The sequence below is a fragment of the Parambassis ranga genome, chromosome 7, assembly GCF_900634625.1.
Source record: "Parambassis ranga chromosome 7, fParRan2.1, whole genome shotgun sequence".
Taxonomy (NCBI): Eukaryota; Metazoa; Chordata; class Actinopteri; family Ambassidae; genus Parambassis; species Parambassis ranga.
The window spans coordinates 6,555,158-6,571,160 of record NC_041028.1 but is presented as its reverse complement, the minus strand read 5'-3'; the positions used below and the strand labels follow the sequence as shown (position 1 = coordinate 6,571,160).

The 16,003-nt window shown below is 41.9% G+C and overlaps 2 protein-coding genes across 2 annotated transcripts; both read left to right on the top strand.

Annotated features, from left to right (window-relative positions):
- The first annotated feature begins 362 nt into the window (after positions 1-362).
- LOC114438631 (glucose-induced degradation protein 8-B homolog) lies at positions 363-2,682 on the top strand. Its single transcript, XM_028410125.1, has 5 exons — positions 363-461; positions 805-934; positions 1,023-1,219; positions 1,317-1,514; positions 1,665-2,682. The coding sequence occupies exons 2-5, from the start codon at positions 817-819 to the stop codon at positions 1,836-1,838; spliced, it is 687 nt and encodes a 228-aa protein (XP_028265926.1). The 5' UTR covers positions 363-461; positions 805-816; the 3' UTR covers positions 1,839-2,682.
- A 497-nt stretch (positions 2,683-3,179) lies between these two features.
- Positions 3,180-14,306, top strand: slc17a9b (solute carrier family 17 member 9b). The gene is made up of 13 exons (XM_028410764.1): positions 3,180-3,863; positions 4,538-4,735; positions 5,096-5,235; positions 6,074-6,173; positions 6,365-6,495; positions 6,624-6,720; positions 7,189-7,285; positions 7,662-7,749; positions 7,836-7,870; positions 7,968-8,083; positions 11,567-11,622; positions 11,708-11,737; positions 12,085-14,306. Exons 1-13 carry the CDS (start codon positions 3,730-3,732, stop codon positions 12,261-12,263), a joined length of 1,401 nt encoding a protein of 466 aa, XP_028266565.1. The 5' UTR covers positions 3,180-3,729; the 3' UTR covers positions 12,264-14,306.
- The last annotated feature ends 1,697 nt before the right edge of the window (positions 14,307-16,003 follow it).

Below are 16,003 nucleotides of genomic sequence, written 5' to 3'. Positions count from 1 at the left end.
AGTTATAGCGACTTCCTGTTTCCTGTGGGCAAATTAATTTTTCCACCAAGTTTGGTGAGGTTTGGGGCATGTTAACGTCCCCAAAAATGCGATCTTAGGAGGGGAAAGAAAAAAAGGTTCAATAGGGCTCTTGCACCGTTCGGTGCTCGGGCCCTAAACATAATAATCTCTAAGGTTTCAATAGGGCTCTTGCACCATTCGGTGCTCAGGCCCTAATAATCCTAAGGGTTTCAATAGGGCTCTTGCACCATTCGGTGCTCGGGCCCTAATAAGCATTACTAACTGTGTTGTCATAAGAGCTTAGTTATGCGATTCTGCAAAAATATGGGTAGGGGGCAGCAGTGTGCACACAGCGTGTAAAGTCCACCGGAAATAAGCAAAAGGAAAGAAGACGAAGAAGAAACGGCTCATTCTCCGTTAGCTTGCTAGCTGCTGCTGGGAAGTAGCGACAAAATCTTCAGGTATTTTGAACAAAATATCTATTACGTTTACTCTGAGTAGTAGATTGATATCAGTAGGAGATTATGAAGTAGAATACCTCACGTTTCGCGTGTATATGTCCGAAATAAGTGCGTCGTAACGCGTAACTTGGCTTTGTTTTGGTTCGTGTTGACGAAATCCAGGCTTCAATGTTGTGTTTTTGATCGCAGGCCTGGGACTATTGTTACTTAGAAAATTTCCGGTGCCATGGTGCTGTCATAATGAGGAGCTATAATTATCCACTGTTGGTCCTGATCAAAAATTCAGTACTTTCTGTGTTTTAGATGTGTCCCGGTAACTGACAACCCTCCTAAACTCTTTCAGGATATTATCATAATGAGTTATGCAGAGAAGCCAGACGACATAACAAGGGATGAGTGGATGGATAAACTCAACAATGTCCACATTCAAAGAGCTGACATGAACAGGCTCATTATGAACTACCTAGTCACAGGTACATTTTCTATCATTTAATGTTTGTTATTTGATGTGCATAAAGATAATTTTTGTGTTTGCAAGTGATGTGTTTTCTGTTCCAACAGAGGGTTTCAAGGAAGCAGCGGAGAAGTTCAGGATGGAGTCTGGAATAGAGCCTAGCGTAGACTTGGATTCTCTAGACGAAAGAATTAAGATCAGAGAAATGATCCTAAAGGGACAGATTCAGGATGCAATTGCATTAATCAACAGTCTGCACCCAGAACTGCTGGACACAAACCGTTACCTCTACTTTCACCTTCAGGTAGAGTACAGTACAGTTCATATGTCTTGTCTTTGCACATTTCTTGCTAATATGTTTTTAACTCTTGATTACACTCATGGTATTTTGCATTTTGCAGCAGCAGCATCTAATTGAGTTGATTCGTTTAAGAGAGAACGAAGCAGCCCTTGAGTTTGCCCAGTCTCAGCTGGCAGAACAGGGAGAGGAAAGCCGAGAGTGTCTGACTGAGATGGAGAGGACACTGGCCCTGCTGGCATTTGACAACCCAGAGGAGTCACCTTTTGGAGATCTGCTCAATATGATGCAGAGACAAAAGGTAGAGTAAAAATACGAGAGCTCATTTTTCCTTTGAACATGGCCCTTTTCTGTGAGATTCTATATTTCTTATTACGCAGAAGTGCTCAAAGGTAATTTAATCTTCTATATTTATACGAAGCATTAACTTGTATGTGACTTTGGCTTTCAGGTATGGAGTGAAGTGAATCAGTGTGTGCTAGATTATGAAAACAGAGAGTCTACACCCAAGCTGGCCAAACTCCTGAAGTTGCTGCTGTGGGCTCAAAATGAACTTGACCAAAAGAAAGTGAAGTATCCCAAAATGACTGACCTCAGCAAGGGAACCATTGAAGACCCAAAATAAGGACCTAGAGTGATTAAAAACAAAAAGTACCACAGCATTACAGAATGGACATATTTCCCTTATCTATTTATACCCCCAGAAAGTGACTCATATAGAGTACATCTTTTTTTCTTTTTTGTAAGGGTTGCTTTTTGATACTTTAATAACTCTGTGCAGAAAACTGGATTGATGGCATTTTAAATGACTTCTAAGTAACATGCAGTCAATTATTTTACCTGGTTTATCATTTACGCATTTGTTTATGTAAAAATAGTATATTTCAGTTACACTAGTTTTTCTGTCTGTTGGCAGGGAAAGTCGATGGCATACAAGGGTGTGAATAAAGCCTAAATTAGGCTGTCACTTTGTGTGTGTGACCACCTGGGGGTGGGGGATTGGGGTTGGGAGGGAAGGGGGGTAAAGGTTTATTAGGGAGAATGGTTGGCTCAGTGTGCATTGCTTCAAATAAACAGATATTTCTACCCTACAAAAAATATTTACATTAAAAATAGTATTGTATCAGCTAGAACTCTTATGTGACCATTATAGCCAAATCAAGATCCATAGTGTTTCAAGCTACTGTGACTTCCAAGGGTCAATTTTAGATTCAAGTATAAACCTTCAGATAAGTTTGCTGGAATGCTATAAACTTTGCAGCGTACTGTGACTGTGTAAGCCTCAGTTTTATAGTGTTTTGAACTATTGTAGATGTTTTAAAGATGTGAATGGATATCTCTATGTTCACAGACATGGAGGCAGTTTTCCGGATGGAGAATTTACATAGCTGTTTTGCAATATTTGATGTGCTTTTTTTGCTGGTACATTATTTTGCAATAAAAGTTAATTTTTAAACTGGGGAGTGGGACATGGCGTGTGTGTTGTTTTTATTTTGATAGAACAATATATTCCCTCTGAATTGTAGTAAAAAAGTATCATGCGAAAAATGTACTGTTAATCTTAATCTAAGTAGTTAAGTAAATTTTAGGTCTACTTTATTAGCATCTCAATTTCATATTTATACTCCACACTTTACTACTTTTAAGAGACAAGTGGTATTACTACCATTACATTTGTCAGATGTTAGAAGATAATATTAATTTTACAACATTTAATGTCTTTTTTTCTTTCCTAGTTGGGGTCACATTGATAATCTTCCTATATTATCAGCTTCAGTAAACAGCAACAGACTCTAAAAATAAAAAAAATTTTCTGCAACTATTTAAGTACGTAAGTAGGATATTTTGATTTAGTAGTATACACGTAGAATATGTTAATATTACTACATTAGCTACATGTGAACTACTGACAGAGGATTTCCTGCTACTTCTGCCACTGCGCGCGCACATCTTTGCCCCACAACCACATCAGCTCCACAGCTAAAAAGGAACCACCACCATCATCATCACCACCACCACCATCATCATCATCATCCGAAAACAACATCCCGGTACCCGTAGACGACACACGCTCACATTTTCAATATTGCACCGTCATGATTGGAATGGGCCCCGCAGCCAGAGGAGCATATTTCGGATGATACTGAAATGGATAAAACGGCTGACTATGCAGCTGAACCACTTCCTGATTAACCCTACCGACGAGAAGGAGAAGTGCGTGGCTGCTGGCTGGCTGGAGGAGGAGGAGGAGGCTGGGGGAGAAAAACTGACACGTGGATTACTCCTCCTTGGGCATCAGGAAAAACAGACTCCCTCCTCTTTAGCTCAGTTCCCGCACATCGATTTTTGTTAGAGCCGTGCAGCCGTACAGGTTAAGGAAATCTAACGTAAACCTAGGCTATGATTGCGCACAGGTCTGGCTTTCCTCCACAGTGTGTACTTTTCTGACTGATCGGAGAAATTGAAAGTAAATAGCCGGAGAGATTTGAACAGAGGCTGTCGCCACTTCGCGTTGAATGGCAGTTATTCAAAAATATGGCAAGAACTATAGTCCAGATTTGGTCTGTCACAAGGAAAACCATCCGCCTGACAAGATCGGAGTCCCTGGATCTCACAAGAAGTGGGCTGAACACAACACCAACTGGCCAAGGTAACATTCAGAAGACTTTGCAGAAACATTTATTCAACAGGGCTGGTTGTTTTGACGCGTTTGGTCTCTCGGCAGTGTGGCTCATCAGAAGTGTTTAAAAACAGATCAATAGTAATCATACTTTTTTTAAAGGTAGCGCATCCGTCAACCAACTCAACGTGCCCCTGTGGTAAAACGACACGTCTCACCTCTGGCCTATCATGGCTCAGTACTTTTAAAGTTGGAGTCAGAGTGCCACACAGGCCAAGTGGCTTGTAACGATGGAAGAAGGAAGTGCAGCCTTTATCAAAACTGCTATAAACTTTTACTATGTTGTTAATTGAGTCTAACCCCATCTAAGCCATTTTATGAACTAAAGAATGTAAATACCAGCAAGTTTGGCAACTAATGATGATGATGTTCAGTCATAGTAAAGGTAGCAAATACAATCTTTGTCTCCTCAGTCATCAATCATAATGCTTGATATCCTGCATCATACAGACAGTTCTATTTTTCAATTAAGACTCAATCAGTTTGAATAATTTTGAGTTTCTCCAACCTTCTCCATCCTGTGCGGGGTCAAGGGAGGAGCCAGGGTGCACCCTTGGCAAGTTTTAGGGCAATACACATGCAGACATATAACTATTAAGTTCTGCATCATAACTTCCATTTCATTCTGCTTCCCTCTGCTACAGGCCAGTGGCGAGGGTATGGACAGTGGTGCTGCTGCTCGGGACCTGCCTCCTGTACTGTGCCCGCGTGGCGATGCCCATCTGTGCCGTAAGCATGGCAGAGCAGTTCGGCTGGACCAAGAGGGAGTCCGGCATGGTGCTGGGCAGCTTCTTTTGGGGATACTGCCTCACACAAGTGTTCGGAGGCTACGTCAGTGATCGGTGAGAAACATTACATGAGGTCACCCTGGGAGATAACATCAGCAGCCAAGAGTTATGCAGCATAACTAATGTCTGTCAGCAGCACCTGTTTGAGCTTCCTTTTTTTGCCTTATTTGCCTTTGCAGTGACGCAGGCAGCATGGTTTGTGTTTGCTCAGTCTGAAAGATCATGTAGTCAACAATGCTAAAGTTTTTCTCATGCAGTGTCATTAGATGAGCCTCTCATTACTCTCATTAGGGCCTAATTTTACCTTTAAATATTAATAACACTTGCTACACTTGCATTCACTTGCTATGTATGCAGCTCTGTGAGCATTCAAAAGCTGAACTAATACAAGCTGTCTGTATTCTGTGTCCGCAGGGTGGGAGGTGAGAAGGTCCTCCTGCTGTCAGCAGCAGCATGGGGGTCAATGACAGCCTTCACCCCCATCCTGGCCCACTTCTGCTCCCAGCCGATACTCTCCATGACGCTGGCTCGCTTCCTCATGGGCTTGTTGCAAGGTGAGATGGGTGGTGTAGGTTAAATGCATCATCAATTGAAATGAAACCTCTGTTTATACCTGACATCAACATGCATCTCCAATAATGCAATCACAGGTTTTACAGACACGAAAACAAACACAGAAATGATTTGGGAAGCATCCATGTGCACCATAATCTCACTACAACAGCCTGAAACACAAAATAAGAAGTAAAAACAAAAATATGAAAATAACTTCAGATTTTAGTAAACAAACTGATAAGATAAAAACATGCTGACAGCTGTGATGGAGCGCAGGACTCAACCTCAAGACGTGATGCAGCTAATAAACTCGATCTGTGTGGCAGCTCAGTCGTTGAAAGTGACTTTTTATTAGATTTTGATCTGTCCTGTCTCCGCGTGTCACTTACAAGTAATTAATGAAGTTACTGCTGCTGTGTCACATGTGTAAAGGCACGCACTTCTCTTTTAGCTGTCTGATGTTGCTGATATGTAGAAGAGCAACAATCTGAACCAAATCTCATTCATAGTGACTCTCAATAATGTATTTTTAGGGATATACTCAAAACAAGTCTAAACCTTTTCATGTCCCTTATGGTCTTATATCTAAACATATAAGCTTGTTATGCAAAACTGTCTGAGCCCTACTCTTATAGTATAATTAACATAACTCATTATGTAACTATAAGATGCCACAGAGACCCATTGTCTCTGTGGGTAAAGAAAACACACAATGAATCCTCAGATGCAGACAGATTTAAAATAATTCATTATAATAATGTGTTATTCCCATTTGCTCACAAACATGTTTATTTTACCTCAACTGTTGCCTCTTCAATTCTTCTGTCTTGATCCTAGGAGTTCATTACCCTTCTCTGGCAAGTCTCTGCTCCCAAAAGGTGGTGGAAAGTGAACGAGGCTTCCTCATGAGCACTGTGGGTAGCGGCTCCTACCTGGGGTGAGTGAAGTGCTGTGTAAATAAATGAGAAATCATGAGAAAAAGAACTGCCAGAAAACGACTGTTGTGAGATGCAAAAGGGAGTGCTGTGTATGTGGTTTAGGTGGTGTCATGTATTTGCCCAATCCATCTTTCACATCTTGTTTTGTTAGTGTGAGTTTTCATGTCTTGTGACCTTTTTTTCCTGGCAGCACCCTGGTGATTGGTGGGGCCGGCTCCCTGATGTTGGACCTGTATGGCTGGCAGAGTGTCTTTTATGTCTCTGGTCTCCTCTCGGTCCTGTGGGCCTACTGCATGTGGAAATATCTACTCAAAGGAGAAGGCAAGGGACACTGTAGCTGTATCAGTAGTACTGTCATTACATGCTCCTATCTTGTACCAGCTTATTTGTGTATTTGGAGCCAGTGCCCTCTTGTATGCCCATGCGCCTGTGTTCATCTGTGTTTGCAGGGCCTATAATTACCCTGGAGTCCCTGGGCAGTGGTGGGGCCCAGCCCAAACTGTCCAAAAGACATTGGTTACGCCTCTTCAAACAACCTGCAGTCTGGTGAGATAACGCGATAATGTGTGTGTGTTGAGCAAATATTGAATGTTCTGTGCCACTCCCCTGTCTCAAAAAGCTTGCATCACAGTTGAATTATTATCCTGTGACTGATTTATAGTTGCCTCCAAATTTTGAAATGGTAGTTATAGTAATTGTTTGTGTTTTGCAACGATGGGAATAGGAGGAAGCATATAATTGCATATACATTGTATGTATGTATTTATATGCTTCAGTAAGTAACAAATTAGATGGTAATTATTAATGTATAGCTGGATAATTGCTTGCCAAAAGCTTGCATAGATGTGATGTAGAAAGAAAAGTAAATAGACACAGATAAGTAAACAAGCTGCCGTCAAACCAGTGAGACAATGCTCAGCCAAGTGAGGTATGTGTTAACAAAACTGAACAGCCTCTGGAGTCTCTAAATGTTGTTGCAATGCACTGATTGTGACTGTTTGTCTCCCTGATCAGTGCTGTGATAGTGACGCACCTTTGCACAGCAAGCACCTTCTTCACTCTTCTGTCATGGCTGCCAACATTCTTTAAGGACACTTTCCCCGATGCTAAGGTAACCATGCTACCATCCTACATTTTGGCAGTACCGGTACATTCAGATGTACATTCAGCGTCACAGGAAAGAAACGAGTAAAGGAAAAATAAATAAAACAGGCACAAGGGGGAAAGGGAGATTATTTGTGGCTTACACGGCTCTGTGAGACTAAAAAGTAGGGTTGTATGAGGTTCTTACACCTACCTACAGTATATGGCTGTTAGCGCTTGGATGGGTTATTGATTTATGCAAAAACACCAGAGTCAATTGACTAAAATGGGGATGTCTACTTTACAAAAGATTGGTGTTTGGGTTGCTCTGCTTTGTGAAACATTAACAGACCGACTGTTCCTGTTAATAAAATGTCAAGTAATGCCCAATAAATGTCCCCCAGGGCTGGGTGTTTAATGTCATTCCTTGGCTGGTGGCCATACCTTCATCTCTTTTCAGCGGTTGTCTGTCTGACCACCTCATCAGTCAAGGTAATAGACGTCAGGATTACTTTTAATCGTTCTTGATAAAACAGCTTCATAACAGACCACCCTATTCTCTTTCTTGATTCCTTCAGGCTTCGACACAGCCTCAGTGAGGAAGTTGATGCAGGTAGAACACATGCCAAATCATTTTACTGCACGTTCAACTCAATGTTTAGTCTCATTTTATTTATGTGTGTTTTTGTCTGCATTCATTCCTCCGTTAGTTTTTCTCCATGGGTGTGTCCAGTGTGTTTACCCTTCTTCTGTGTGGTAACACCACCTTCTCCTGGGCTGTAGCATTTGTGTCTGCCACCATGGGACTCACCACCTTCAGCCACAGGTATGAGCGCCCAATGTTTCTTATACACCCTGTATCTACCACTTTGTAAATATAGTGTTCATTTCCATTGTTAAAGGACAGCAGTACAATGTTGTGTTACAGACAATATTATTATATATATTACATTTCAATTAAAGGTTCTAAATGATAGTCACATTTAACCTAGAAATACACAGCAGCTCACAGCTCTTATTACAGTTGCTGTTTGTTTAGTTTAATTGGACCCAGTCACTGTCTGTTAGTCATTGTGTTTTATCAGCATAACAGTTATTGCCAAAAAAAGGATCTTATTAGTGGGCCAATGCCCTAGGGCAGAGCCTATTGTAAAGCCGCAGGCTTTACAATAGGCTCTGCCCTAGGGCATTGTTCCACTATTACTATTGTAAATACTTATTCTTCTTTATTCTCCTTCTTCCGGACAAAACTTTGCCGCGTAACTAGTCCCACAGCTTTTGCGCCAGCGACCTGAAACTTTCACAGAACGTCCGGCCATATCGGGAATGGTGTGCTATGACTTTTCTTTCCGTTCCGACGTACGGTTTTCGCGTTATTCGCGAAAAACCAGTGGGCGAACGACATAGACGGTGAATGGGGAGAGCGAGAAAAAAAGGCAAAAAACCCCAAAACCGGGGTCTCTTTGAGTCCACATAGCGCCGGCATACTGTCACCTACAGACATGATTTTCGGTTTAGAGGAATCAGCACAAGTAGACCTACATCTTTTCTATATACATGTGTGCTTGAATTTTGCTTAGTTTAGGAGATTTGGCAGTTTACGTTTTGACGTGGGTTTGGAACATTTTTCTCTCTCTCCGCTAGAGTGGGATGATGTCACGCACTCTAACTTTCCCTGTTTTTTCCAAAACAGAAAAAAAAGGTAAACTACTTCAATTTGTGGCCACACCGGGTGCTCCACATACATAAATATGCTATCAAAACGTAGGGATTTTTGTCCCGGACAAGCTGGTGCGCCCCTTTTTGTCATGTGACCCACGGTTTTTGGTCAGGTGACCCTCAAGCGAAGGGAGCGCCACTCCCTCCTCCCATCCGCTCCCATGTTAAACTTGGCCAAGATTTCAGATGAAAATCCTGATGGGCAAGGCATTTCTAACCTGCCAGAAAAATCACATACGTCGATCAAAACACATGAATTTGAAAATGGCATTAGTAGACAAGTGCCTGGCGCTCACGGTGAAAGAATTTTTCCTCTGTGACTTTTCGTTGTCCAGTAAAAAGAAGTTGTTTGGGAGGCTTTTTCTAGCTGCCTCTGAGTTTTCTCAGAAGCAGCTACAGAGTCTGTGCTCTCTCACTCTGCAACAGAAGGGAGGGGGGTGGGAGGGCCGAGGGGGCCGTTTCCAGGGTAACCTCCACAGGTGCTTTAACTGACTTGGAGGCTTCTCTGATGACATCACCTAACATGGCCGCTCCCATTGACAATGCATTGGGCTCATTCAAACCAATGTAACTAGACTGTATTGATCCATACAGAGACAGACACACACACCTCTGCAACAGAAGGGGGGCTGGGGGGGTTGAGGCAGCCGTTTCCATGGTAACCTACTCTAACTGATTTGGTGCTCTAACTGATTTGGAGGCTTCTCTGATGACATCACCAAAGATGGCCGCTCCCATTAACAATGCATTGGGCTCATTCAACCCAATGTAATTACACTGTATTGATCCATACAGAGGCAGACACACACATACATACACAACCATACAGGAACATACACAACTACACTCACACATGCACACACACACACACACACACACATACACACGCACACACACACACACTGATTTTCAAAATAAAAGCCTCCAAATCATTACACACCTTACTAGGCCTGGCAAACTACACACAAGCCACCCAGAAATATGCAGACACACACTATACACACCTGCCAACACACAGACACACAAACAGGGATTTTCAAAATAAAAGACCCTGCACAATAACAGGATATGGCTGACATTCAGATTTTCAAAATAAAACACTTAAACATGTTTTAACATGCATTAGGGAGTGTCCCCAAGCCACCCCCGCACACACACACACTTACACAGACACACACTGATTTTCAAAATAAAAGCCCCAAATTCATTATAGAGCTAACTAGCGCTAGCCACCCCTACAAATTATACATCAAATCGACCGGCTCGGTCAGGACTACTACCCTCTGAGGTTTGGTGGCGATCGGACAAACGGTATCCGAAAAAATCCCGAAAAACTGCGATCAACCCTCCCCACAGGCATCAAATCACTGTCAAACTTTGAAGGCATGCCGTTTGGGCATGCTGTCACACAGAACCTTCATTCAAAATGTAAAATGTAGGTAAACATTAGACCTCTGACATATTGAGGCGCCATGTTTGTACCACCTACCATATTTACAGGCAAGCTGGGTAAGCTGAAACAACCCTCCTCATAGGAAATAATGGGAAATCGGTCAGACCCCTGACAAAACCCAGTCAACTTTGGAAGCCTATCGTTCTGGCATGCCTCTACACAGAATATTCATTTCAACTTTAGACAACTCGGTAGTAGTTGGACTTTATCATATTGAGTCCTCGTCTTCATCTGTTTTGCCCAACTTGTCCTTATGGCTGCTTAAGTTGCATCCACATCTTTAGGATTCCTCCATTCAGAATGAATGGAGAAGCTTAGGGCCTATTAAACCTTATGTAAAACCAATCAGAAACACTGAAAAAGCATGAAATGTCATCAGTGGCGTTGTTGACATGTGCCAGTGATGGCGGTGGCGGCATCGTGTCAATACAGGGGGCGAACCGGCAGCAGAGTGTGGGCGAGCGCGCATTGGCCCACTCAAAATTTCTTGTGAAATTTTCTAGTTTTAAAATGTTGTTTGATGTTTAATATGATATCTTATCTTAAGCGTTAATGTTCTGGCCAAGGTCAAAACTTCTAAAAAACATGTAATTTCCTTTTCTCAGACCCAGCTAAAAGATTTCAACTAGGAAAGCATTTCACAAAAAAGCATATTGTGCGTATATTGTGGACTACTTCCAAGTGCAGGTTAATACACGTTTGGCTGGCTAATACTGCTGTGTATACGGAGCACCCTGTGTTCATGCAAATGAAGGAAGATGTTCAACATGTTAACCAGTCCAACAGTGTGACTCATTTATGTGCTTTGAATAGTTTCTGAGTGCTGAGGAGCAGAGGAACAAGATCAGTTTCAAAATGATAAAGGAGAATAAGAAAGTAAGGAATCAACTCTTGGCTGGTGTGAGGCTTTTCAAGGGATTGGTAGATAATAGGAATACAAAAAGAGTTGGGGCAGAACCATCAAACAGGAAAGATTACTAGTATGATGTCTGTAAGGTGTTGTCAGATGTCACTGGAATGTATGACTGTATGTTTTCCTGGCTCAGTGATGAGTACAAAATACAGCTGTGTCCACTTTCTTTACGTTGTTATTTTGTCTGAAATTGTCAGGCTGAGCCAACTTTATTTCTCTTACAGTGGCGTCTCTGTAAATGTGCAGGATCTCGCTCCTTCCTGTGCTGGAGCTTTATTTGGTAAGTTTATTTTCTACAGATGATTTTTTTTTTCAATACGGTGAAATATTAATTGTGCACTGCCTTTTGTTCGTCTCATTTACAGGTGTTATGAATACATGTGGCGCTTTCTCAGGTGAGATTCTCTTGATTAAGAATATATATCTGCAATGAATCATTCAGCAGCAGTCACTAACACGATTAAATGAAATAATTGATTCACTTCTCTAAATTCAAACTTTGAGCTAATACATCAGTCACGCTGGCTCCTATGTACCATGCATATTTCATCAAGGCAGCAGAGTGAAGTTTGTGTCAGATGAATAATACAGGGAACATAGATGACAGTCAGTGGTCCTGTGAGGGAAAGGATTCTGACATTTTCTCTAGAGTTATTTGCATTTGGTGGTGGGGGGCTAAACGGCACCATTACATAAAACATCATTACATCTTTGTGTTGCTGTGTGTGTGTTCCTTTTGCAGGGGTCTTAATGGTGTATTTCTCTGGGTATCTCATCGAGGCCACAGGATCGTGGGCATCTGTATTTGCTCTCATCACCACTATCAACCTGCTGGGCCTCTGCACCTTCCTGGCCTTTGCTGAGGCCCGTCGGGTTGACATTGACTCTAGTAAAGTCCGCCACCACAACATCCACATCTAAATTATCATCAGTCATCAGTGGGACCAGAATGCTGTGTCTCAAGGGAGATGTGACCTTGGGTAATCAGCAGCCAGACCATTATCTACATTGAAGTATCGAATGGATATCTGGGAGAAAATGAGAAGTCCCTGCAGCAGTTACTGAAAAGCACACAGCAGAAGCTGCACAAAGTTACCGAAGAATCTTGTGGTGCTGCAGCCTTGAATCATGGAGGAACACAGCTTTAAATGATCAGAAAGGAAGTGGAGCAGTAGAGGAAAAGTCTACGCTACCTCCAGGTGCCAGCTTCTGTGGCATGTGGCGTCGTTACAGACTATGTTACTAGAAAAGCCACAGCGATTGTTATCTGAAAGCCATAGCTCACTGTTTGTGCGTGATTGTGTCGAAGAAGCTGTGAGAGTGATGGATGTGTTAGTCTCAGGAGCTCTCTCTGACAGCTGTGACAGACCAAGGTGGTGTGTTTTTACCCTGCAGGGATGGGGGAGGCGGCGTGGGTGACGCAAGGAGAGTCCAGCCTCCCTCATACCTGAAGTCTTTTATTAGTATGCCCTGCTCACCCATCACTGTCTGAGTGACACCTCATTACCCAGCCACTAATTACTTGGCAGACGCACTAATGTCCTGTACGATTTACCTTCTGTGGTGCCCGTCTCCACGGTTACGAGCTTGTCTTATCATTACCGACAGGGTCACAGGAAGCTCAATGGAGGCTTTGAATGAGCGCATTCTCTGATTGTTATCTCAAAGAATTTAATATTTAGTTAGAAGACCAAAGGTGAGTGAATAAATAAATACATTTTTATGTAACTGCATGTAATAGAAATACCTCACTTAAATGTTTTGAGTACCTTTATATTTATATTGCTTGTTGAGATTATTTTTATTTGACAGAAAATTAACATGTTTTGTGAAACGGCAGACATGTAGGCCACTCTGGTGCAGTAAGAGTGTGAGTGTGAGAGTTCTTTTGTTAAAAAGAAGTATCATCCTGGTGGGAACTGCACAGGTAGACATGAAAGTGATTGCACTTAACGTCTTTGTTACCTGGTCACTTGACAGGAAGTGATGTTGGTATTTGGAATGGTGATCCGTTGTCATGGTGATAGCAGTAGTAGTGTCTCTCTCTCTCTCTGATCCGTCACATTAAGGCAGTTTTAGGCAGTGTCCGTGTTACACTGTGACATGGTGAATGTTGTGTGGCAGGCAGATTAAATATGATGTCTTGGGTTAGAGCGTGTTGCAACATAAAGGAAGTTGCACATTCTGGGCTGAATGTTTAAGTAATTGTAGCATTTAGCTTTAATGTTCAGAGCACAGTTTTTAAAATTCTATGTTTTTCATGCAGACGATATCATCTTAGGTTTAGACACTTACTTGACACATTTTAAATCTATGCATTCATGCTTTTGTGCCTGATTTGAGCTGCAAGAATGATCTTTGGATTTGTGTTGCTTTTGTGTCATATGTTATTGTTATTTACACACAAACGGCACATAGGCTTTACCTGGAAGTCTGTTGGTGTCTGTTGTTACAAAAATGTGGGAATAGGAAAGTAACTTTATTTCATCCAAATATAAAGATTTTATGTACATTAAACATAAATTGTGCGTGCATTTAGAAGACGCAAAATCTATATAGAGTAATTTATTTTTAGATCTGATCCGATTTATGTCAGTGATCATGTGTAATAATTATTAGCCTCTGTACAAAATGATCAGCCTTTATTTTGTTAACCAGGTGTTGCAGATTCCGATGCTTGGCCTGCTAATGTATGTGCATTATTTACAGCTGACTGCATCACTTGATACATTTGTTTTCCGCAAAATTGAAACAATGAAATTGAACTAGATGGAGTTCTGTCACCAACATATTGTACTGTAGGTTTCTGCAGCCTTCTGGCAACTAGTTTTTGATAATCTGTAACATATGTATGATGTAAAAAAAAAACATTATTGCAAGAAAATGCAGTATTATAATGCTTTTAAAATATGTGGTATTTAAAATCTATTAACTTTGAATAAAAATATATTTTGTCAACATTCATAGTTGTTGCATGTATTTTCTTGGTAGCTCCACAGAGAGGCAGCACAGTACCAATGATGAGGACAGCAAAGGCTGCCTCCAACACTCCAAGACATTTTATAACATGGCAGAATGGAGGCCTTTTTTGTGGAGCCACAATTATCTCTTGAAGTTGTATTATTCTACAGCTTAGATCCAATGATATCTGACTGAAAGAAGAGTTTCCAACCTACCTTCCAACCATAACATGACAATAATCAAGCAACATTGTTCCATTGTGACTCTTGAGAATGTATATCTATACTGTGCTCTATCTGGATCAGCTGCTGAACAGGTTCTACTGCAGGTCTGGTCTGTTCACACTAACTGCAAGCCCAGATTCCGAGTCCGGGCCAGCAGGACGTATGTGGTGGCACCATATGGCAGGATGCTGTGTGCCATGTTGGCTAGCTGGCACTACCCACGTGTGAATGGCCAGACGCTAGTCAACCCAACCCACTTCTCCTCATGGGACAGAACGGCTCAGGTTGCCATGGAGACCGGTGGCTTGTGGATGCTGCGTGGCAATAAAAAGAAAGGGAGGGGGGGTCACAAGTGAGTGAAAGTAACAAGTCAGATAGAAGTCAGTGGACTAGAGTGGGTTGGCAGTGAATTTTGGCTTTTGAAGTTCACGCACTGTTTAAGAGGTGGTCAAGTGACTTACTGGAGTGCTCTCGCTGATGTAAAATGGTGTTGTAAAAGCAGACATAATCATGATGAGTGGCCCACTATTTAATTAGCAGAGATGAAACACTAAGGGAGAGAGCAGAAGAGAGGGGGAGAGAAACCCTCCCCCAACTTGTTGGCTGGTAAGAGTAACCCAATAAATGCAGGGCCCATCAGAGAGCCAGAGATACATGTAAATGAAATAGCCCCATTAATTAGTAATTAACATCAAGTTAATGACATTTCACTGTGTCGCCATCTCATCCTATGTCCTTCCTCTGCGGTGGAGGGGGTGTCTCTCGAGCCCCTGATCTGAATGCTAATTAGTGCAAAGCTAAAGTGCCATATAGAGCTACCTAATAATATAGAGGCCCAGTTTAAGACTGGTCATTGTATGAGGAGGATTAATCACTTTGTAGTAATAGATCAGGAGTCTTTATAAGTCTACCACTCCTTTGAGGGCTGTGATATTGAAGGCCATTGACAGGTTTTATGTGCTAATTGCGTTGCGCCTGTTAGCCTAATGTTTTGTTATCCCTCATGACTTGGATCTACTTTTAAGCATCTCTTCACAATATATCCAAGAAATATTTCCACTTGTTTTTATTTGAACTTGTTTAACCGTCAAACTATGTTATTTTAGAGCCTTGTGTGTGTTTGATTAGGTTTGAACTCAGTGGTGGACACACTCGTTTGTTTCGGGTCCCCTCCTGAGCCTAAATCAGCTCCATGACAGAGGTAATTTTATATGATTTGACTGCAGTGTGGCGCATTATGTCTGTGAAGCTAGATGAAACATGAAGTCGATGCTCTGTACACAGCGGTGTTCCTGGAATGGACAAGAATGTCAGCTCCGAACTGAAGGGTTATATCAACATCCTTTGTCTCCACACTGAGTTCCTCTCCTCTTTATCGACATGTCTCTCCATTCCTTCTGATACATAATTGACCCTGTAAAGGGATCCCCTGATGCCGCCATTAGCACACCATCACACACACATAAGCACACAGAA